Source organism: Balaenoptera physalus (genome assembly GCF_965194825.1).
Source record: "Balaenoptera physalus genome assembly, chromosome: 10".
NCBI lineage: Eukaryota > Metazoa > Chordata > Mammalia > Artiodactyla > Balaenopteridae > Balaenoptera > Balaenoptera physalus.
In genome coordinates, this window is record NC_138889.1 from 106,467,319 (window position 1) to 106,488,768 (window position 21,450).

General features: G+C 59.5%; 1 protein-coding gene and 1 long non-coding RNA gene across 17 annotated transcripts in view; one reads left to right on the forward strand and one right to left on the reverse strand.

The window, feature by feature from the left end:
* The window catches only part of NRXN2 (neurexin 2), a 109,784-nt gene that overhangs the window by 29,999 nt on the left and 58,335 nt on the right, over positions 1 to 21,450 (reverse strand). For 7 of the 16 annotated variants that reach the window (XM_082477318.1, XM_082477323.1, XM_082477316.1 and 4 more), the window contains 5 exons: positions 16,895 to 17,014; positions 16,176 to 16,557; positions 15,360 to 15,550; positions 13,514 to 13,687; positions 13,015 to 13,134 (listed from right to left, as the gene is read on the reverse strand). In XM_082477318.1, coding sequence (XP_082333444.1) covers positions 13,015 to 13,134; positions 13,514 to 13,687; positions 15,360 to 15,550; positions 16,176 to 16,557; positions 16,895 to 17,014 — 987 coding nt within the window. Of the gene's footprint in view, positions 1 to 7,374; positions 8,506 to 13,014; positions 13,135 to 13,513; positions 13,688 to 15,359; positions 15,551 to 16,175; positions 16,558 to 16,894; positions 17,022 to 18,509; positions 18,539 to 21,450 lie in introns of those variants that run through there. The other 9 variants (XM_082477321.1, XM_082477319.1, XM_082477311.1 and 6 more) reach the window with 5 other exon arrangements.
* The window catches only part of LOC309668086, a 217,791-nt gene continuing 198,764 nt past the window's right edge, over positions 2,424 to 21,450 (forward strand). Inside the window, exon 1 of the long non-coding RNA XR_014268081.1 lies at positions 2,424 to 2,631. This is a non-coding gene — a long non-coding RNA (uncharacterized lncRNA). The remainder of the gene's footprint in view (positions 2,632 to 21,450) is intronic.

A 21,450-nucleotide genomic window follows, 5' to 3' on the forward strand; every position in this document is an offset into this window, starting at 1 on the left:
TCCTTGGGGCTGTGACCAGAGCACTGGGACACCAGGTTTAGGGTACAGGGCTTCAACTGTGATACCCACAGCGGCCACCAGGCCCTGCCCTCTTAGGGAACAGTTGACAGGCGGGTGCCTGGGTGGGAGCCCGTGCAAGCGCACAGACAGATGTAGCTGCCTCATCAAGAATTCTAGCTTTAATTACAGCAAAACAGAGAGGTAATAGAGACAGTGACACAGAGAGAGAGAGCCCGGAGAGAGGCTGGCTGCAAGGGGACAGAGAAGATCGCCAGGGACAGGCAGGACCCAGGGGGCCTAGGCCTGACCCACTCGAGTGCTCCCAGGGCTGGCAGAGGTGACAGGTTGGAGGTGTGTGCTTCTGTGGGGCCTGAGCTGAGCAGGCACCGAGGCAAAAGGAGCCCCAGGCGGTGGCGGGAGGACGAGCAGGGGCTGTTTGCTCTGACTCACAGCCTGCAGGCTGGCCCCACTCCAGCACCTGCTCCCCACCCCCTCCCAAGCCCCTGCAAATCCTGGTCCCAGTTTGCCCCGACTCCCTGCTTCTACTCCCAAATAGGGGGCTGCCTGGGTGCCAAAACGGGGCGGGGGGGAGGGGGGGGTCCTGGAGCCCTGCCCGGAAAAGAAGAGACAGACAAGGGGGTGGGGGGGTAGAGATTGACAGCCAGAGGAGGAAGGAGGCAGAGAGACAGATGGACAGAGAGGGACAGAGAGGGGTGTAGGTGAGAGAAAGCGGGAGAGTGGGAGCCAGAGATGATGAAGGGATCCCTCTCCCTCCCCTCCCCCACCCCACCCTCTCTCCCCCTCTGTCTCCTCTTTGCCATCAGGCTGCTGCCGGGGCGGGTGTGAGGTCCCTAACGATCTCAGCCCCAAAATAAACCCTATTAGTCGCCTTGTTCCCTCCTGCGGCTGCCTGGGCTCCCTGGGGGTTGGGGCAGACTGATGGCCAGGGTGGAGGCAGGAGTTGGGGCCGGTCACCCAGTTTCCGGGAAGGGAGCTTTGTCTGGGAGGCCTAGAGGACTAGTACTCTGGGGCCTTCAGAGAAGGGAAGACAACAATCTTGCATTCTTTAGAACATAAATGGAGCAGATGAGATTCATAAAATGCTTAATTAAATAATTAGCCACTAACGACTCCTCTCAAAGCACTTCTTGCGGGGAGAGGGGTTCAGGGGAGGACTTATCCAGAGAGAAAGAGAGAGGCAGATGGGGCCTGAGGGCAAAAGCCTGGAGTAGGCTGGGAGAAAAGCATGGCCTTGGGGGTGGGAGAGCTCTGGGTGGGATGGGAAGTCTGGGTCAGGGAAGGCCTGGGTTACTTCCCCGGAGCAAAACTGCTCTGCCAAGATGGCAGCCAAGCTGGTAACACTAAGGCCAGGCCTCTCAAGCATCTTGGGGTCTCTCACCTCAGGGACTGGGAACCCCACTGTAGTTTGGGCAATCGGGGATCAGGGGCCTCTAGCCCAGGAAGCTCCTAGGCCCCCAAAGGAGAGGGGACTCCTGAGTGCCTTGGAGGGAGGCACCATCTGCAGGCCCAGGAGGAGCTGAGGAGAGAAGCGAAGGCTGTTGCCTGGGTCCCAGAGAGGCAGTGAGGCCAGCAGGGGGCTGGGGTTGGGGGAGCAGGAGCTGTCACCCAGAGCACTTGTCATCAGTGCCCTCTGTCTCCCTAGGCAAGGCTAGAGGGGAGAGATGATTCCGGGGGGGGGGGGGGCAAGGCAGGTGGGAAAGAACCACCTTGATGTCAATTAACTAACATCTTGCCACAGCACATTGCAGGGAAAGCCCCCCGCGCAGAAGATAGAGGGAGCTCGGCTCTGCCCCCCCAAACTGAGGTATGCTTCCTACCTGAGGGCCCCGGAGGCTCAGTGGTGAGATCTGAACTCTCAGGATGGGGTCCCAGGATCAGGGTGGAGAGCTGGATTGGGGCAGTGAGCCACACACCCGCCCTCCGGCAGGTCACTGCCTGGACAGGGCAGGGCCCGAAGGCTAGGGGCAGGGTAGGCCTCAGTCAGCAACGGTCTCTCCACTCCCAACACTGCAGCACTCTGGAAAATCGGCTGTTTCCATGGTAACCGTAATAGCCAGCGTCCTCCCTTCCCCCTCCACTCACTCACAAGCTGCATGTACAAAATTTGGGGGGTGAGGTGGGCCAGGGGAGCTAAGGTGCTGACCCTCCTCCACATACACCCCTCCCTGCTTCCCGGACCAGAGGCTGCTGCCTCTCAGCCCCCGGGCTCCAGGGCCTCCCAGTCAGACGCAGGAGGGGCTTACTGGGTTTCTTGATCCCTCAGACCAGCAAAGGAAACTCCATCTACCTGGAGCCTCCCAAATCTCCCAGGTCTAGGGGAAAGGAGGCCCTTTCTCCTCACTTTCCCACCCCAGGAACCCAGACAGCACATCTGGCTGAGCCCGGAGAGGGCGTGAGGAGCGAGCACGCCCAATGCCCCATAGGGCAGCGAGGCCGGAGGGATCAGAGGCGGGGCGGGTGCTCCAAACCCCGGGCTCCGCAGCAGACACTTCCCCAGTGACGCACCCGCAGACCCCACACCCACACACAGGCCACGACGCAGCCAGCTGCGCACAAAGACCCAGTGTGGAGAGGCAGACCCCAGACAGGAGACAGCCGGGAAACATGGCGGTAAGCGCACAAAGACGGGCCCTGGCAGGCGGCGAGGGCAGCGGCTGGCACCGCGCAGGACGGGACAGGCGCACGGGTCCCCGCCCCCGAGGCCCATGGCGCACGGGCCGCACACCCCCGCCCCAGCCTCCCCCAGTCCCCAGCCAGGGCCCTGCTCGGCCGGGCCTCCCCCGGGATTTATTACACAGCTGCTCTCCCACTGCCGCCAGTTTTTTACGCGGGGCTGGCCTGTTAAAGCCTAAGGGCGTTTATTACACGGTGGGGGGATCGGGTGGAGAGACACTTCTTGGGCCGAAGAGGTGAAGGATGAATGGTTTATTGGACTGGGGCGGCAGTAATTACCCTGGGGAGACATTTCTCTCCCCGGCACCGCGCTCCAGCCCTCGGGCGCAAAGGGCTCGGGCTGGGGAGGACGCGGGCGGAGGGGCGGGACTCCGCCTGGTCCCTCTCCGTCCCTCCCCGTCCCTCCCCGCCGCGCTGCGTAGGCGCCTCCCGCCTCTCACTCCGCAAGCCGTCCTCTGCCCTGGCCACCGGACGCCCTGGGTCGGGGGCCGAAAGCACGTGGAGCCCAGGACACCGAACCACAGCTAGAACCTCTGAAAGGCTCCGGACAGGGCTCCAGAGAAGAAAGGGGCCAAAGCCAAGGCCCATTATGTTGCCCTAGGGTGGTCCAGACCCATTGTTTTTGACCTCCCCAGGAAAACGCTAGTGAGCTACATAGTACACAACAGTGCAGGGTGGAAGGGTGGGGAGCAACCCTGAAGCCCAAGGCAAGACAGCCTCTGGCCAGACACAAAATGCCACAGGCCCAAGTGGCCACCACCCAAAGGCCCAGGCCTGGAACCTTCTGCCCACACCCAACATAGTCCCCTCAATGCCTCCTGGACCCAGAAATTCACTGATCCAGTAAAACACTAAATGATCAAGAATCTTCTGTACAATTCCCACACACCTGCATTCTAGAAAAAAAAAAAAAACAAACCCCAGCCAACCATTAATAATGGTTAGCTTACCCAGACCCAAACAACATAATCATCCCATGTGAAAAACCACGCATGCAGTGCTGCCCCTGTGGTTAAAACGACATGTGCAGACCCTCTGCCTGCATGTCCCTGCCGCATCAGAAGCCATGACAAAAACCTTCTGGTAGATCTAGAATCATGAGAGGATAAAACGTCCTGCACAATCCGGAAAAGCTGCAGTCCTGGGTGCCCACAGCCCACACCAGCTCTTCGTATACAGACCCTCACAATCCAAGGGGTTATCTCTCCAGATCCAGAGCCCTGGGCTCAGGTCTCTCTTGATCCCAGAACAATAGCCCCTCAATTCTTAAGCCTATTCTTGGCCATAAGACATCCAGTCAGAAATCCAAGTGAACACACCCATAACCAGAAAATCAAATTAAATGCCAGCCCCCTTTATAAGCTGGAGTGATGAATCCAGAACCCCTGGAAGCTCCTGACTCAGAACCGAACTGGGATTGACCCCTCTATTCCTGGCCTCAGAGGGTACAAGAAATGAAGGTCAGGGGTTGCAAGGCTCGTAAAGGGCTCTGAAACTGGAATCAGGAGAGTGTCACCCCCTCAGGCCATTTTTAGGACCCAGGTGTACTGGTCCTCCCAAGCTCAGACTGACATCAGGTGCAGGAGTGTCAATGAGTGTCTGGCAGGTCAGTAGGGATATTATGTAACAGGTGGGGTTGAGGGTGGAAAGGGAAAGGGAGGAAAGAGTGAAGAGAAGGAGGGAAGGAAGGCAAGGAGGAATGCAGGAAGAACCCAAAGAGGAGGGAAGTGGAGACGCAGGTGCAAGAAAGAGAGGCTTCTCACACTGGGGGAAGCCAGGGAGATGTTGGCACAGAAAGGAAGGGTCTCCTCTGGCCTACAAAGGTCTCCCAAGCTGGCCTCTTCCTCTAGCCAAGCATGGGGTCCCAGCAGAAGCCCATCCTGTCGCCTCCCCCCACGTCTCAGGTGCGCCCAGGTGGGGTTCAGCCATGACAGCTGGCCTCCTCCCTCCTCTTCTATCTGCCCTTTGACCCTCTTCCTTCCTCTTAACTGCCTGACCCTTCTTGAGCTCCTCCACTCGGTCTCCCCACCACCTTCCATCACTGCCCAGCAGCGCCCTCCACCTCCTCTGCTTCCAGGTGGTCCTCGGCAGCCATTGGCCCTCTTGGGGCTGTTTTTCTCCTCTGCACAGGAAGGGAGTCTCTGAGGCCATCCCAACACCAACATTCCATAGGTTCCCATCCCCCAACACCCCCCCAAGCTCTTTCCTCCATTTTCCCTCCCTCTCCCCCAGCTCTTTGCATCGAGACTCCAACTCCTTCACTGAGCCTTCTTCTGGCACTTTGGCTCCCAGGCCCCTCCTTCCCATCTGCTCAGCTCCCCTGGGCCAGCCCCTCTCTCCTTTCACTTCCCCTTTCACCTCCTCTCCTCTTCCCCCCACCATGATTTCCCCTGATAGCCTTTCTTCTCTTGTCCCTTCATGCCTCTCCTCATTGCCCAGAAAGACCATGTGCTATCTGGGTGTCTCCGGGGACTGAGCCTCAAGGGAGTCAGAAGGGATGATGAAGAGGACGGTGAAAGGCAAAGGAGGGCCAGATTGCTCTCGGGGAGAAAAGGGGAGTTAAAATCAGGAGCAAGGTGTGTGTGGGGGGGGGAAGTGGAGCAAGGAAAAGAGCCTGGAGAGCATTGCACAGAGAGGACCCCAGCTGGGACAGAGGTTAGCCAGGGACACTCTGCTGGGCAAGGGAGAAGAAAGGAATGAAGAAGAGTGTTGGAAGAGGCCGCTCCTGGGAACTGGATGAAGAGAAAGTAGAGACATGAAGAAGATAAAGGTGAACTAGGAAAAAAGGGGGAAGGAGAGTAGAAAAGGGGTGGAAGGACTTAAAGTGATATGGGGGAACAAAGACTGGGAAGCAAGGATGGACAGATGTAGAACAACGATGGGGAGGCAGAGATGAGTGCAGAAATAGGAGGCCATGAAGGCATAGATGGGAAGTGAAGATACAGGCATGAAAGATGAGGGCAGAACAAAAATGGAGTAAAAAAAAAAAATGAGAAGGGATGGATGAACAGAAATGGAAGAGATGGGAATACAGAAATTAGAGGCAACAAGGTACAGAGTGAGAACTGGTGAAGGCACAGTGATGGGAGTCAAGATAAAAGGTGATGGAAGCATGGAGATGTCAGAGTACCAAGATGGGAGGTGATAGGGGTTCAGAGATGGGAAGTGATGGGAGGACAGGTATAGGAGGTGATGAGAATATAGGGATGGGAAGTAATGGAGGTACAGAAACGGTGAGTGTTGGAGGGATGAGATGGGGACCAAAGATGAAAGGTGATGAAGTATATGGATGGGAAGTGATGGAGGTACAGAGATGGGAGGTGATGAGTTGCACCATATGGGAGGTGAGAGAGGTACAGAAACGGTGGTACCCTATGGAAAGTGATAGCAAGGTACAGAGATGGGAGGTGATGTGGAGTACAGAAAAGGGAAGTGGACTAAAATGGGAGGTGATGGGGGTCTCTGGGATGGTAGGTAACAGGAGCTTTGAGATGAAATGTGAAGGAGAGACTGAGATGGGAAATGATGGAGTCTGACACGGAATAAAATGTGAAGAGGGACAGACACAGGAGGTAGTGGGGAGGGCAGAGATTGGAAGTTATGGGGATGCAATAATGGGAAGTGATGGAGGTACACATAATACGGAAGACAGAGATGGAAGGTGGCAGGTACAGAGATAGGAAGAGATGGCATCCAGAGAATCTTAGAGGTCTAAGGTATGAGGTGATGAAGGGACTGCGCTGGGAGGGCCAGCAAACCCACCAAGGGGAGAAACCAGAAGTGATAGAGGTCAGAAATGGAAGGTGATGGAGTCTGAGAGGGAAGAGGAAGTAGGTTTTGAGATGGAAGGTTATGGGAGGGGGCGCTGAGATAAGAGGTGATAGTCAGTGTAAAGTGATAGAGGACTGACTCCAGAGGTGATGGGGCAGAAATGAAGAGGTGTGGAGAGGAGAAACCAGAGATTCAGGGAACGAGGCTGGGAGAATAATGAGACAGTGGAGCGAGTTGATTGCTTGGGAAGTGGTGGAAGGACAGTAATGGGGGAAAGACAGGACAAAGACGGGACAGTTGCTGGAGAAACAGAAGTAAAATAGAGACAGATATGAAGAGGTGGAAGAGGCAGAGATGGGACACGTCTGAGCCAGAGATGATAGATGGGACAGAGGTGAGAGGTTGGTGGGGGACAAAGATAAGAAAATAATGGGTACAGAGATGCTGGACCAGCAGTGGGAAGGCGATGGTGAGGCAGCGGTGGAGGTAAGCCAGATGGAGAAATGATAAGGGGCAGGGACGGAGGAGGTGAAGAGCAAGAGAAACGGAAGGGAGAGCTGGGCAGAGAGGATGAAAGGACAGACGGGGAGGTGGTGAGGGGACCTAAACAGGAGGGTGATAACAAACCAGAGATAGGGATTCGGAGCTAAAGGTGAGGCGAGGAATGAAAGTGATGAAGACAGAGATGAGGGTGATAAAGGGACGGGGTTGGGGGATTGTGATGGAGAGGCGAGGGTGGGGCTGAGACGCTGGGAACCGAAGATGGTAGGTGAGGGGGCACGGGCCCGCAGAGCCGAGGGGCCGGGCCTCGGCGCTCACGGGCTGGGGTGCGGCCCGCGGGGGCCAGGGCCGCGCACACGGGAGGCCCCGGGGGCCAGCCGGCCGGCCGGTATCGGCAGCGCCACTTACCGTGCCCGCCGCGGGTGAGGAAGGGCATGCGGTTGATGGCGATGGGCACGGTGCCGTGCTTGCTGTGGAAGTGGTGGACGTGATGGGTGGTGCTGAGGCTGGAGGAGACCCGGGCCCCCTCGGCCGCCCCCAGCAGCAGGAGCAGCAGTACCGGCAGCAGAGGTGGCGGCGGCGGCGGCAGGGGCCCGGCCAGGGCGGGGGGGCGGCGCGGGCACCCCCCCGGCCCGCTCCCCCCGGGGGGCATTTCGGCCCGGGGGCGGCCGCCTCACAGTCCCATGGCCAGGAGCAGGGATGGGGGGCTGCGTAGCCCCGCGAAGCCCCCCTCCGGCTCCGAGCCCCGGGAGGGGGGTAGGGGTGAAGAGAAGGAAAACCAGAGCCCAAGCCTCGGTCCAGAGCCAACGAAATCAACTGGATCCCGCCGGGAAATCCGGGGTCCGCGGAGTGGCAACGCCAAGGTCCAGGACGCCTGGGTCCATCGCGAGGAGCTAAGGGTCTCCCCGCATCCCGGCGGGGTCGGAGCGGCGCAGAGGGCCGTCAGAAACCCGGGGGAGCGCCCGGGGGAGGGGGCATGGTGCCGGGTGGAGAGGTAGGGGAGGCGCGGGGGCCAAGCAGGGAGGGGAGAGCGGGGGAAATCCTGCAGAAAAACCGAGCCGGGGAGGAGGGGGACTGGAGGAGAGAAGCGGGAGACCGACGGAGGCTGGGGCCGCTGCCGCTGCCGCTGCCGCCCGACGGAGACAGGGGAAAGGAGGGAGGGGCCGGGGGAGGGGGGGCGGGAGAAGAGGGAAGGGAAGCAAATCCGGGTGAGGGGGGAATGAAGGGAGAGGAGAGGAGGGGAGGGGAGAGGAGGGGAGGGGAGAGGAGAGGAGGGGAGGGGAGAGGAGAGGAGGGGAGAGGAGAGGAGGGGAGCGGGGCTGAGCAGAGGAAAGGCGTGAGCCTGCTAGATTCCGGCGGAGAGATGGAGGCAGCGGAGTGTTGCTGCAGAGGCTGAGAGGGCTGGAAGGGAGAGGGAGGGAGAGAGGAGGGAGGAAAGGAGCGGAGTGGAGAGGGGAGGCGAGGGGAGGGGGAGCGCAGGAGAAGGAGGGGGCAGGGTGGAGGGACCCGAGCGGCTCCCGATCTGCGGGCGGCGCTGGGCAGCTCCGCCGCGCGGCTCCCGGCTAGCAGGCTCGGGGCTCGCCTCTCCTCTGCGCGAGCCCCACCCCTCCCCCGCGCCCGGGCGCGCGCTCCCCTCCCGCCCCCTCCGGAGAAGGGGCCCTGCTGAATAATTGAACAGGACTGAGGCTAGCAGAAGAGGCCGCTCTCTTCCACCTCCTCCCTCCCCCCCACCTGGACGAACCCCAGGAGTGCTCGCTGGTCCAGTGCGCAGAGATGTGGCCACCGCCACCTCTGCACGCACGCCTCGGAACACACGTGCACGCTAGGATGTGGACGGGCTCGGGTATGGAGACACCCACGTGCCCATACAGGCATCAGTGTACGCGCACGCACACATAGGCTCAGACACATACATGCATACATGTGCTCATAGACACTGGCACACGAACTCACACTCAGCCGAGCGTGTACACATGCTCACGGAGGCAATACATGCACACACACATACATGTTTGGTCACAGGTAATGAATGAGCAGCCAACGTACACACGGACAGCTCCCTCCAGCTCACCGTCCAAAAACAGGGTCACCCATGCGCCTACAGACAACGCACGCAGAGGCTCAAAGGTACTCCAGAGTAAGACGTGCCACACACACAGTCCCTCGCCACCTCTCCAACGGGGTGCTCCCCTCCCCCCACACACACACCCTCCTGGACTCCTCCAATCCTTCCTCTCCACTTCCCCTGCCCCTCCCGCTGCCTCAACCTCTCCCTCTGGGGGGGGGGGGTTTCCAGGATACTTATCCACTGAGTGGCCCACTTGTGACAAAACCCTTCCTGGGCCACTTATGTCCAGCTGAGGAAGTCACTTCTCCTTCTAGGGGCCCCTCCACTGAGATCTGCCCCCTCTCAGACTTTGGGACACCTCTGGGAAACACGTGTCACAGGCCAAGAGCTAAGTGCAGGGAGGCTTTCTTCCCTTCATCTGGATGCCACCTCTGCATGGGGCGGGGGGGAGAGATGCTGAAGGTAGAGAGGGAGGGAGGTAGAGATGGGACCTGGAAGGAGGCAAAGAAGGAGTGTCATAGAGTGAGAAGGAGAGGTGGTGAAGAAACGGCAAAAGGAAGGGGGTGCGAAAGGGGAGGGAGGGGCTGGCTCCTGCTTATTGATTCTGAATTCCGTTATGGAGCAAAAACTGCCACCAGGCGCCCCACAAGTTCTGCACCCAGCTCCTGGGTGCAGTCAGAACCCGGGACAGCTCCTCTGCCGCAGCTGCCGCCTCCCCAGCCCTGCTAGATGCCAGGGCCCCATTTGGCCTCCAGCCCTTCAGAAGGGAAGAAAGGGGTCCTCAGAGGCACCCAGGAGGAAGTTTCCAGGTGGTGCGTGGCCCCATGAGGGAGGAGAGATTGCAGGCTGGGGAGCAGGGCTGGGGCCCCCAAAGCCTTGTCCTCCTGCCCTCATCCTGTGCACACTCTTGGCCCTGGCGCTGAGGTAGAGACTGACATAGCTCTGAGCAGGCAGAAATGTATGGTCCCGGAGGGAGGGAGGGAGGGAGGAGCCGGTGGCAAGAGGAGAGGAAGGGAAACCGCCTAGAGGCCAATCAATACCAGTGAGTGGGAAGTGGAGAGCTGGAGAGGGTGACGCTGAGGAGCGAGGGGGAGAGACAGAGGGTAAAAAAGAAGGGAGAGACAGAGGGTAAAAAAGAAGGGAGAGACAGAGGCGTGCAAGAGATCAATAGAGGCTGCGGAGCAAGTGGAGAGATGAGAAACACACAGAGGGGCGGAGATGGGGAAGAACCGACTGCCTGGGCGAGCCAGGGACAGGCTCTGGGAGACTGAGCTGCCAAGGGGAGCTGTCCTGACCTCAGCCCTGGGACTTCAGGCCCTGCCAGGAAGCATGCCTCCTTCCAGCTTCCTTCCCCTCTCATTTCATATTCTCTTTTTCATTCTCTCTCCGCTTTCCTCTCTCCCATCCTAGAGATGACTTCTCTCCCTCTGATCTCTCTCCTGCCTTCCCAGGGCAGACTCCTGAGCCTCACAGAGGTACCTTCAGCCCCAGGTGTAATGCCCATATCCCAGATGGAGAAACTGAGGCCACACAAGGGGAGAGGCTGTCCTGAAGGTCGGACTCCTCCTCATCCCAGTCTCTTCACCACCAGACAGCTCCACACCCCAGGCCCAACCCTCTAAGGACACCTGGGCCATTCCCACCCACCTCTCTCTCTTCAGGCACAGGGGCCCTTGGTGCCCAGTGGTGCCTCCAGGGCCTTCACACTTGGGGGTGAAGCAAACAGGCCTCTGGGCCAAGTGTCTGCTTGATGTTGTGCATCAGTGGAGCCTCAAGAAGACCCGCCATAGAGAGACAGCACGAACATGAAACAGCCAAGCCTGGAGAAGTGGAAGGAGGCACAGCTTCAAGAGAAAAGGGGGTTGTGGCTTGACCCAAGATTCCTGCCTCGACCTTTGGGGCCAGAGACCTCAGAGGTACCCCAGGGCCAGGGTTTGGAGGCTCCCAGATTGCACCCACCTTGTCCTTACCTCCATGGCTTTGCTCAGGCTCTGCCACCAGACACACAGACCAGTGCTCGGGGACAGTGACACTTCCCAAGACGTGCCCAGCCCCAACTCTCCCTGCCTCCCACCTGCCCCCAGAGAAGTTGCTCCAAGCTCCCTTCCCACGCCTGCTGAAAGATGGCTTGACTCACTAAACCACCATCCCTCTCTACGCTCCCTTCCAGAAAGCTCCATCGTGTGGGAGTGTAATAGTGATGACGGTCAGCAGCTTTTCTCGCTCCTGATGCCCTGCAGCCCGGGCAAGCAATGCCCACCATCGGCACCGTCTCCACCTCTGCCACCACCCCCCACCCCGGGACTAAATGAGCAGCAGGGGCAGCAAACTTTAGGAACGCCTAGGTTCTAGCACCCTGTGATTTAGGGCAGGGAACTGCCTCTTACTGAGGCCTCAGTGTCCTTAGCAGCTAAATCAGATGGTTGGTCTCCATCCTACTGCCTTCTCTGAGGACAAATTAAAAGGGCTTTGCAAGCTGCAAAACACGAAACAATCAGTGGGGAATGTTACTGTTAAACAGCAAAGTTACCACCGTCCCCAGATCGCCCGTGCAAAGCTGAGTGAGCTGGAGAGGACGAGGCCCAGCCCCGTCTTTATTCCCCGGCAGCCAGGGCTGGAGTGCCCGTGAGCTGGCCATTGTCTGAGGGCTGGAAGGTACACAGAGTGGCAGGTCGGACAAGAAAAATCCTGGGGGACAGGACGGGATGTGGAGGTACCGAAGGACAGGCCTGCCTGAGAGCACCAGGAAAGCGCTGAGGGAGATTGGTGGGCATTCTTACAAAGTAGAAGAAAAAATCAAGACCCACGCCAAGAGCCCAATCCCTGAAACCAGTAGGTTATCTATCCCGTAAGAAACTCAGGACTCTGCCCAGATGACCAAGGCTCTGCAGTGTGGCACAGAGGCAAAGGCCCTGACCCCCGTTCTCAGCCCAGATCTACCGTTCACTCCTCCAGAAATCCACCCACCCCTCCAGGCCTCAGTGTCCATGTTTGTAAAATGGAGAAGCCCCATCCTCCTTTGTGTGTGTGTGTGTGTGTGTGTCTGTGTCTGTGTCTGTGTGTCCGTGTGTTTTTCCCAGGCAGCTGACTCTTCATGTCCCTGGTCTCAGCAGGGCTACCGCAAGGAAGACCACTCAAATGACACCTGGAGAGGCTGCGTGCTCCCCAGCCCGCCCCCCGCAAGCAGGAGGTTGGCTCTCCCCCGCTCTTGCCCCACTGCCCTCCGTCTGCCAAGCTCAACCAGCTGCTGGCCACCAACCAGTAGGGACTGGAAACTGCCGCTGAAACTGCCCTCTCTGGGAAGGGGCCTCAAACACTATGCGAGCTGGCAGCAGACACCCAGCCAGGGAGGAGAAGAACCAGGTGGGGACACTAGGGAGTGTTCTTGTGGCTCCAAGGGACACCCTGCAGCTGGGTGGAAAACCAGGGAACTGCACCACAGCCGGCTTCCAGGGAAGCCAGCTCCAGAGGGCTGCCCTCCTGAGAGTCTCCTGAGCCCGTCCTCTGGGGCGTGGGCCTACTCTGGGCAGGAAATCCCAGGCTTCCACTGCACGTTTCTGAGGGCACCAGAGGAAAGGGGGTGCAGGTCGACAGTTCCCACCCCCCACCCTGTGCAACAGTGTGCAGGTGTGAGCTACGACTTGTGAGACCATCGCCAGGATCGCATGGGGAGAGCGACAGAGGCTGACGCCCTTGGTGAGGGGTGAAGGGAGCGGTGTCCCACCAGCTCAGAAGGAAGAGGAGAGGCCGTCTAATCAACGATCTGCCCCAGACATGCAGGCAGCAGCAGTCCTGCACAGGCCCGAGAGGGGACTCCGGGAGGGGACAGCAGCTCCCTCGGTCTCTTGTGACGAGAAGGGATGAGAAGGAAGTGAGCAGCACGGCTCTCAGAGACCCTCCCTCCTCCGGAGCATCCCTGGGGCCGGGAACGGGCCAGGATCTCCCCCCAGCGCCCCGAACTCTCCCGGTCCTGCACTCACGGTCGTTGCAGACGGGGCCTCCGTAGGAGGTCATGGTGCAGTCGCAGGTGAAGCCATCCCACTGCTGTAGGCAGACACCCTGGTTGGCACAAGACTCTTCGGTGCAGGTGGTGCTGGGGCCTGGAAGAGGCAGGAGGAAGGAACACCCCCTGCTCAGCCAAGCCCCCTCCAGCCTCAGGAGGTATGGAAGCTTCGGGGCCAGGCCGAGAGGTCTTGCCCTCTGTTCTGCTGGGCAGAAAGGGCCAAGAACTGATGGGGGTGGGAGGGGGATGGAGGGGAGCTCAAGGACTGCTAGTCTTGGCCTGGAACTGTGATAAGTGGCCAGGGTGGGAGGCAACAGGGAGGGCAAGTGACCCGCCTGACTCCCGCATACCCTGGCCCAGAGTGGCAGCTCCTGCGAGGTCTGAGAGGAAGGCCACTCAGCGGCCCTGGTCTGCCTCTACCGCTGGCCCCCCTGCAGCGTGCAGAGTCACACCTGACTTCTGTGCCTCACACTCACCGTCACAGCCCCTCTCCACCTGCCCGATGCGGTGCAGGGCGTCAGCGATGAGGTCGGGGAGGCGCCCGTTGAGGTCCACCGAGGCCAGGCAGCCCTGAAAGCCATCCCGGGAGGCCACCAGTTTGGGCAGGTTGTTGAACATATTCTTGCTCAGACCGCCAATGTACAGCTCCCCTGCAAAGGGAGTGGGATCAGAACCTCGGCATCCCACTCCCCAGGTCCCCATTGCCCTCCCCGGACATCGGCATCCAGCTGTCAGGTCCTGCAGCCCCACAGTGTCCCATCCCGGACTCCAGTTTCCTCTCAGAGATGCAGCAGCCCGCAGATGCCCACCCCCCACTCTTCTTTCTTCCGTCTCCACTTTGCCATCTGTCTGCTCCCCTCCCAGAGAAGCCCAGATGCCTGGGAAGGGGGGAGCAGCTGGAGGAACCTGCTCCGTGCTCTCTCCCACACATCTGATTCCAGTTCCGGCCTGTAATCAGGGCCTTTCATAGATGTGCAGCCCGATCCCCTCCACCCCCGCTCCCTCCCTTCCGAAGTCTCCCATCCCCAGAACTCCTTCAGGCCTCTGCCAGCCTCTCCCGACTCTGAGTTGTCTCCTGGGGGTTCTAAGCCCAGCACCTTCCAACAACAACTAGGGCTTGGCCTGGGGACTCTGGGTGACACCAGGAAGTTCTCCTCAGGGACACATCACTGCCTGGCCATATAGACCCTAACTCCCTGGAAATCATGGCTGGCCCACAGCAGAGCTCCAACAAGACATGGGTCAACCCTGCTGCCCTTGCCGTGAACTCAGTGCAATGCAAGACCAGCCCAGACCACCCCGGGTTTGCTGCCACTGAGGATTATCCAAGACACATCGCCCCCTTCTGGCATCAGGGAGAATTGACAGCACTGTGCCATTCGTCGGGCCCTGGATCTGACCAAGCTTCTGGTTCCAACTCTGCGTCCTGCTCACTTTGTGACCTTGGGCAAACCATGTAGCCTCTTGAAGCTTCCATTTCTGTCTCTCCAAGAGGGGGATGAATAGTCTCTAAGGGCCCTACCCCAGCTTGGACAGTCCGAGTCGCACTGACACCAGGGGTCCCTAAGGGACTGAGGGCTGCTTTGGGCATGTGAGGGTCGCTCACGTTACCCCAGTGGGCTCTGGAGAAGCCGCAGGCCTTGTCCTCACTCTTGTTCCAAAACCCCAGTCTCTAAGCTCATCCTCCTCTTCCCTCTTCCTTCCTCACCCACCCATTCTGGGGGCAGGCAATGACTGTTTCATTAGCTACTGAAGAGACCCTGGGGAATGTAGGTCCCTGGTATGATGCTGAGCCCACCAGGGAGGCCCTGAGTCCAAAAAAGTTCCCAGACCTAGTCCAGCCAATGCCCAAGGGCTATGACCAGGGCAGCATGTGGGGACCTGGTGATTACTCCTCCTTCCTCCCCACATCACTGCCCCCTCCTACCCCAGCAGGGAGGCATCTGCCAGGACACTATTCTCTCTCCAGCCCCCAACCAAGGCAGACTTCTCAACCCTGGAGGGCCAAGAGGTCTTCAGAAGGCCCAGCTGCCTACTCCTAGCGCTAGAGTGAGGCCACCAAGCTCCCCGTGAGACAGACACAACCTGCAACCAGGCGTTCAGTGTTGAGAGGGCAGCCTCGCAGGGGAGCTGAGCAGAACTTTGACGGGAAGATGTCAGGCTGGACACAGTGGAGAATAGGAAAGAGCGAGGGAAACCATGGGTGGGGGTAGGGGGAGAATCACGCGTGTGAAAGAGCATCCCAGGTTAGGGGTGATCTTGCTGGGGCCGAGGGGGCATCTGGGGTAGGGCCAGGCCTTCTGCAGAGGCCCCAGGCCCCACCTTTGAGATCGAGGTTTCGGGCGCCATTGGAGTGCTGAGTGACAGTGCGGGAGTCAATCTGGAGCGTGTGCACGTTGCCGGGGTCCCTGGACACCACCACGTTGTGCCACTGGTTGTCATTGACTGGTTTGTCTGAGTTCCCCTTCATCAAGGACGGGCCATTCCCCAGGTCAAACACGTAGTGGATGTACCTGCCCCACAGTAGGGAGGAGACACTGGGTCAAGGTGGGGCGATGCTGGGAAGGCGGGGAAAGGAGGAGCTATAGCTGCGGCGGGGCTGGGAGCTGTAAGCGGAAGGGGTGGAGGGGGAGACCTCATAGTGGAGGGACCCGAGCCAACGACACGAGGACTCTGGTGTGAGGTCCCGTCATGGGCGGATGCGGGCAGGGAAGGCCACAGAGGACCTGGCTCCGGGGACAGGCTCAGGAGAGAAGCTGGTGGGGGGAGAGATTTGTGAGGGCAGCAGGGTCCTCTGGGGACAGGGACAGAGCTGCTCTAGGGCGGGGACCTCTCAGGCAAGAGAGGCCAGAGGGACACAGCCCTGTCTTCTGCCTGAGCCAGGACAGTGAATGGAGGACAGATATGACCGGGAAATCCCTGGCAAGGACGTAATGGGGGGGGGCCACCAGGGTGGAAGACAGGGTGCTGCTTCTCCATCTTGGCTGGTGGGGGGCAGACCTGAACCTTGACCTGTGGTCTGGGGGGACTGGACATCTCAGCCAGTGGCTGGGGGAGCTGCATCTTGGTCACGGCGGGGGCGGGGGGGGGGGAACGGGAACCACGTCCTTGACAGCGGTGTAGTGCCCAGCACCTCACCCCTTGACCAGCTCGATGACAATGAAGTCGTTGCCGTTGCCCGAGTTGAACAGGAGGAGCCCGTCGGGGGCCGTAGTCTTGAACTGGAAGAAGAGGTGCATGGAGGCGTAGGCTTGGAGCGTGGCGAGTGCCAGGTAGCTGCTGCGACTCTTGAAGGTGACGGGGTCAGCCACGATGGCACGCAGGCCAAAGCGAGCATTGAGCTCGCAGTAGGTGATGTCGCCGTCCTTGCACTGGTCCATGTAGGGCTGGCCATTGAACACCAGCCCGCTCAGGTGCCCAATGAAGTTGGAGGGCACCACAGAGATGAAACGCCGCTCCGTCATGATGCCTGTCTCAATGTTGTGGAACTCCAGCCGCGTGTGAGCTCCTGCCATCTGTCCTGCTCGGGACAGGAGACAGAGATGGGGACGTGGCTTTGGAGCCCAGATCGTAGGATCACTGGGTCCCCAGGAGCCTCCCCTCCACTCAAGGGCCACATGGGAGAGACACTGGCAAACCCTCGCAGGAGGGTGCTGGCAGCAAGCACAGCTCCTGGGTCTGGGGGAGTTGCGGGACTCTTTAGGCCAGGGCTGACAGGCTTGCGGGGCAAAGCTGCCTGCGGGGAGTTGAAATGGTCCCTGGGGTCCAGGAGCCCATGATATACCAATGGCACTGGCAGCTTGCCAGAATGCTGCCCCAGGTAGTGGTCACCAAGAATGGGGCCGCAGACCACCTACCCTCCACGGTCACGTTGTCCACTGACAGCTGCAGGCTCTTGCCACGCCGCACCACCCTCACCGTGTGCCACTCATTGTCATTGAGCTTGTGCCCCGCAAAGAGCGTCTCGGGGCCTTTACCTGCGGCACCAAGGGGGGAGTGAGCACGGCACCTCCACCCGCTCGCATATGGCTTCATGTACCACCCTGGGCACACAGAGCCTCACCACTGCACACACCCATGCACACAGGTACGCACACCCACACACACAGAGCTTTTACACACCCAGTCATAAACACAGAGATGCTCAGTATTGCCACACTTCGTGCAACTTCCAAGGGTGCTGTTCAAAAAGAATACGGTGTGAATGGCGTGGTGCCTCTGGAGCTGTGCCCTAAGACTCTGCACCAGAGACTCACACCGGCACCAACATATTCCTCCCCACATCTCCTAAGGACCCTCAGTTGTCAGTGTGTGTAGCCAGCAGCTAAAGTCCCAGCATCTATACATAGGCCTAAAACTTTCAAAAATACTGAGCCTTACCACGCGCCCAAATGTGAATGTGCACCCACAGGCTCACTGCTGGCAGTGAAAACACACAGACTCACAGCTCCCCCATCTAGAGGAACCCAACATGACCTTTCTGCACATGCCTGGTTAATTCCACACACCCAGACACGCAATTGTATACGCAGCACATCCAGCCTGGCCGGAGAGCAGAATGTGTCTTAGGAATTAGGGCCATTTATTCAGGACCTGGATTAACCACTCCCAAGACTAAAAACATGTAGCTTTAGAATGGTGCTGCAGCCCATTTGCAGCACCCCCAGGTTACACCTGGGCCCCCCAGTGCTATTGCCAGCAGGGACAGGGTTCACCACGCACACGCACACACGTGCCAAACACACACCAGAGCCACGGTACGTACACATCCTCTCTGCCTGTGGCTGCCGTGTCCCTGTGCTCTCTTACGTGACCTCAGGGCACACCAGGCAGAAACACTCTCAGAGACAGAGCATTGACTCCAGGCACAGTGGGATGCTCAGAGCTGTCCACAGCCGCTCTCCATCTCACCCCTGCTGCGAACCTCACTGTCACCTCTCAGAGAGCCCCCATTTGGCAGAATCTCGCCCCCCACCCCAAACAGGGGCTGTGGGGGGCTGAGCTTTGAAGCCCTGGCCAAGCTCACCTCCCGCTCACCTCCCGCCCTCATCGTCTTTCCTGTGTGCCCCGCCCTCCCCCTTGTGGCCACCTCTGGAGATGCAGCAGGATGTCCCAGCCCCTCTCCGGCTCCTTCCGGCCATCCTGCTGTAGGTGCCACCAAGCCTTGGCCCCACCCTGCAGAGGATTTGAGATGACTTCAAGTTTCTGGGCCTTCCTTCTCGCAGTCCCGGTGAACACGCTGACCCGGACCCTCCACCCGCTGCCCCTGGGTCAGCTTCCTTGGGCTCATTCTGCCCTCCACGACCGTACCCCCCTCACCCCCACCACTCCAGCTCCCCTCTCCACACCCACTGCCCAAGCCCCACACAAGCTAGCCATGAAGCCTTCTCCTCCCCCACCATCCCTCCCCAAATCCCAGAGTCCAGAATCCCAGGCCCCTTGGGGCTCTGCAGAAGTAGAGGGAAGCCACTTACTGGGTGCGCAGCCGACGCGCAGGCAGTCTGGGGGGGCCATGGGGCGGGCAGAGGGGGAGGGGAGACAAAAAGGCAGAACAAGGTTTTTTTTTGGTTTTTTTTTTTTTTACATCCTTCACAGGGAGGGGTGTCTGCGGGCGGGGGTTCCCCCCAGGGCCACTTTCTGGGGACCACGCGTGCTCAGGTGCCTTCTTCCCTTCCTCAGTTGGACCCCTCTCCCTCCTTCCCCCAAGAGGGCTCCAACCCTCCCCAGAGCTGGGAGGCGGGGCAGCCAGGTGATGGGAAGGTTTACATCTCCCTTCTTAGAGGGGCCCAGGCCTCTCATGTCTGAGGGAGATGGGCACCTTGGGAATCCCAGTCGTACAGGGGATCAGTGGGGGGCTGAGGGCTTGACCAACCCGACATCTCCCCGTCTCTGAGAGGGAGACGGGTGGGGAGGACCAGAGCCCCTGCACCCCCTGCTCTGGAACAACTCCGTACTCAGAGCCCAGGCTGTGACGCATCACCCCGTGCTCTCTGGGCTCTGAGCTAAATGGAGGAGTCTGCCCCAGGGCCCCCTTCCCGTGGCCACACACCTCCCAAAATCCCAGGGGGCTAGCACCAACCCTACAGGAACCTTCTTGCTACCCTTCCTAACCTGGAGGATGCCAGGCTGTCTTTGGGGACCAGGATGGTCCTTCACCCTGAAGAGGAACTAGTATTAATCCGTTTTCCTAGGGAAGGGCCAGGGGCTCACAGATGAAGACACCGAGGCCCCCAATGTGTGACTCCTGAGGACTTCAGGGACAAGAAGTTACCATAAGCAAAGTCTCCTGCCCCTTCCCCAGCCCCAGCACTGCTATCCTGCAACTCCAGGCTCGGAGGGCCCCATGTGCTCAGAAAGCACACTGTCTACACAGAGCTGCAGCCCGGACCCCCGGGGCCTCTGGCCACACCCCTGGTGGGATACATTACCCACCCCATGTGAGTCAGCCAGCCTTGCCAAGGAAATAAGAGCACTAGAGTCCTGTGAAATTGGGGCTTAGGGCCCTTTGGACGCCTGTCCTGCTCCATCAGACCCAGACAGCTTGGGGCTGCAGAAGGTCCTGCAGGAAGAGGCAGAAATGCTGGGTCCTAATCTCATCATGTGACTGCGGGCAAATCTCTTCTCTCCGAGCCTCAGCTCCCCTCCCTGTGAGCTGAGGGGCTTGAACAAGAGGATCTTAAGCTGGGAGAAAGAAAAGGTGTCCACTGGGCTGGCCCTTGCCTCTCAGACAGGGGCAAGTTCCAGGCCTCTGTTAACAGCAATATCCTGCCATCCTGTGGCTCCTCCCGGAACAGGCTCTGCCCACAAAGCCCAGGAGGCAAAGAGGGGTGGGGGCACCTGGCATCCCCTGGGCCCTGAAGGTTCCTGCAGCGGAGGTGAAAGATTCCCCTGTGGCTCTGGGGGCATGGGCCCCTCGGGCAGTACAGCTGAGCCCCACACGCGTTGTCAACCGCAGCAGAAGAGTGGGGGGAGCAGCCGGGACCTTGAGCCACAGCCTGGCACCAAGGGAGAGGCAGAGGGAGGTCAAGGGGCAGATACAGGGGCAAGTCAGAAGTCATAGGGAGAGGAAGGAAGTGGAGAGGATGCAGAGAGAAAAGAGGAAGAAAGGGCGAGCAGAGGGAAGGAGGAGCTGGACAGAGGGGGAAGGGGAGGATGTCGAGGTGAGGGCAGGGGTGCCAGGCCTGGAGTCAGGTCACGGGGGCTCTCTCAGGGCCAGCAGAGTCTTCACCAATGAAGGGTCCAAAAAAGAAAAAAGGGGGCTGGAAAGGCAGGCCGATCCCCTGTTGGAGAAGAGGCCTAGAGAGGAGCACAGCTCTTCCCCTCCCCAGCAGGGGAGCACCAGGAAGGGGGGGGTCCATCTGTCCAGAGAAGAGGTGTCGGCTCCAGGCCCACCCCCTTGCAGTGACCCCACCCGCAGGAGCCCCTACTCCAGTGGGGCTTGAGGGCAGCAAACTCCCCTTGAAGATGGGCCCCCAGGAAGCAGCCAGCACCATCCCAGGGGAAAGCCAGGAACTGCGAGTAAGTGGGAGAAACTGCCCTCTGGTGCCCACACCCGCCCAGAGTGCAGCTCAGGGAGCTTTAACTGCTAACCTGTTGACTAGAAACCTACGCCTCAAGTTCAGCAAATGGACAGAAGCGATTGGTCTGCAGAGACCCACCAAGGTCCTGGCAGGACATGGAGACCGGGGTGATGGTATGAATGTGTGATAAGACTGGTGGGAAAAAGTCACCTGCATGGAAAGGAGCTCAGGGAAAGAAGCCAGGCTTCTCTTTCTGCAACCCACCTGCCCCCGACCCAGGCCCCGAGGACTGGAGGTGGGGGAGAGAGAACGAAGGCTCCAATGCAAGGAGCCTCAGGAGCCCGCTGGCTGGAGTCTTGGAGGTGACACTGCAGAGTGGCAGCGTGCACTCCGGCGCAGCCCTCGTTCACAGCCATCTCCCCAGCAGCCCAGCCTCAGAAGGAGCTCAAGACCTACTGAACAGCCCCCCATGGGAACAAGGCACCGTCCCATGGTCCCAGAGATTAAAGGGCTTTGGAATGTAATGTGCATTTAGCCCGGCTTACAACACAAATGAGAGTCAGGCTTTCTCTGTACAGCTCGAGAGGGCAGAACTAGGTCCACAAGTAGGAATTTCAGAAAGGGAAGCTTCCACCAGGGAAGAACAACCCAGTGATTAGAATCACTGAGGTGGCCATCTCAGAGGTGGGGCGCTCCTGACACGGAAGGCATCTGAACAGAGGTGGAGAGCCTCCCGTTGGTGGGGGAAGGCACAGAGGATGCACCCACGGGGGCGGGCTGAAGGAGGTGCCTTCTGAGGGCCCCTCCAGCTTGGAGATACTTCAGATACAATGCGCCGTTCATGTCATCCTCACTAGGAACTGGGATTGCCGACGGGCACACCTGGAGAAAGG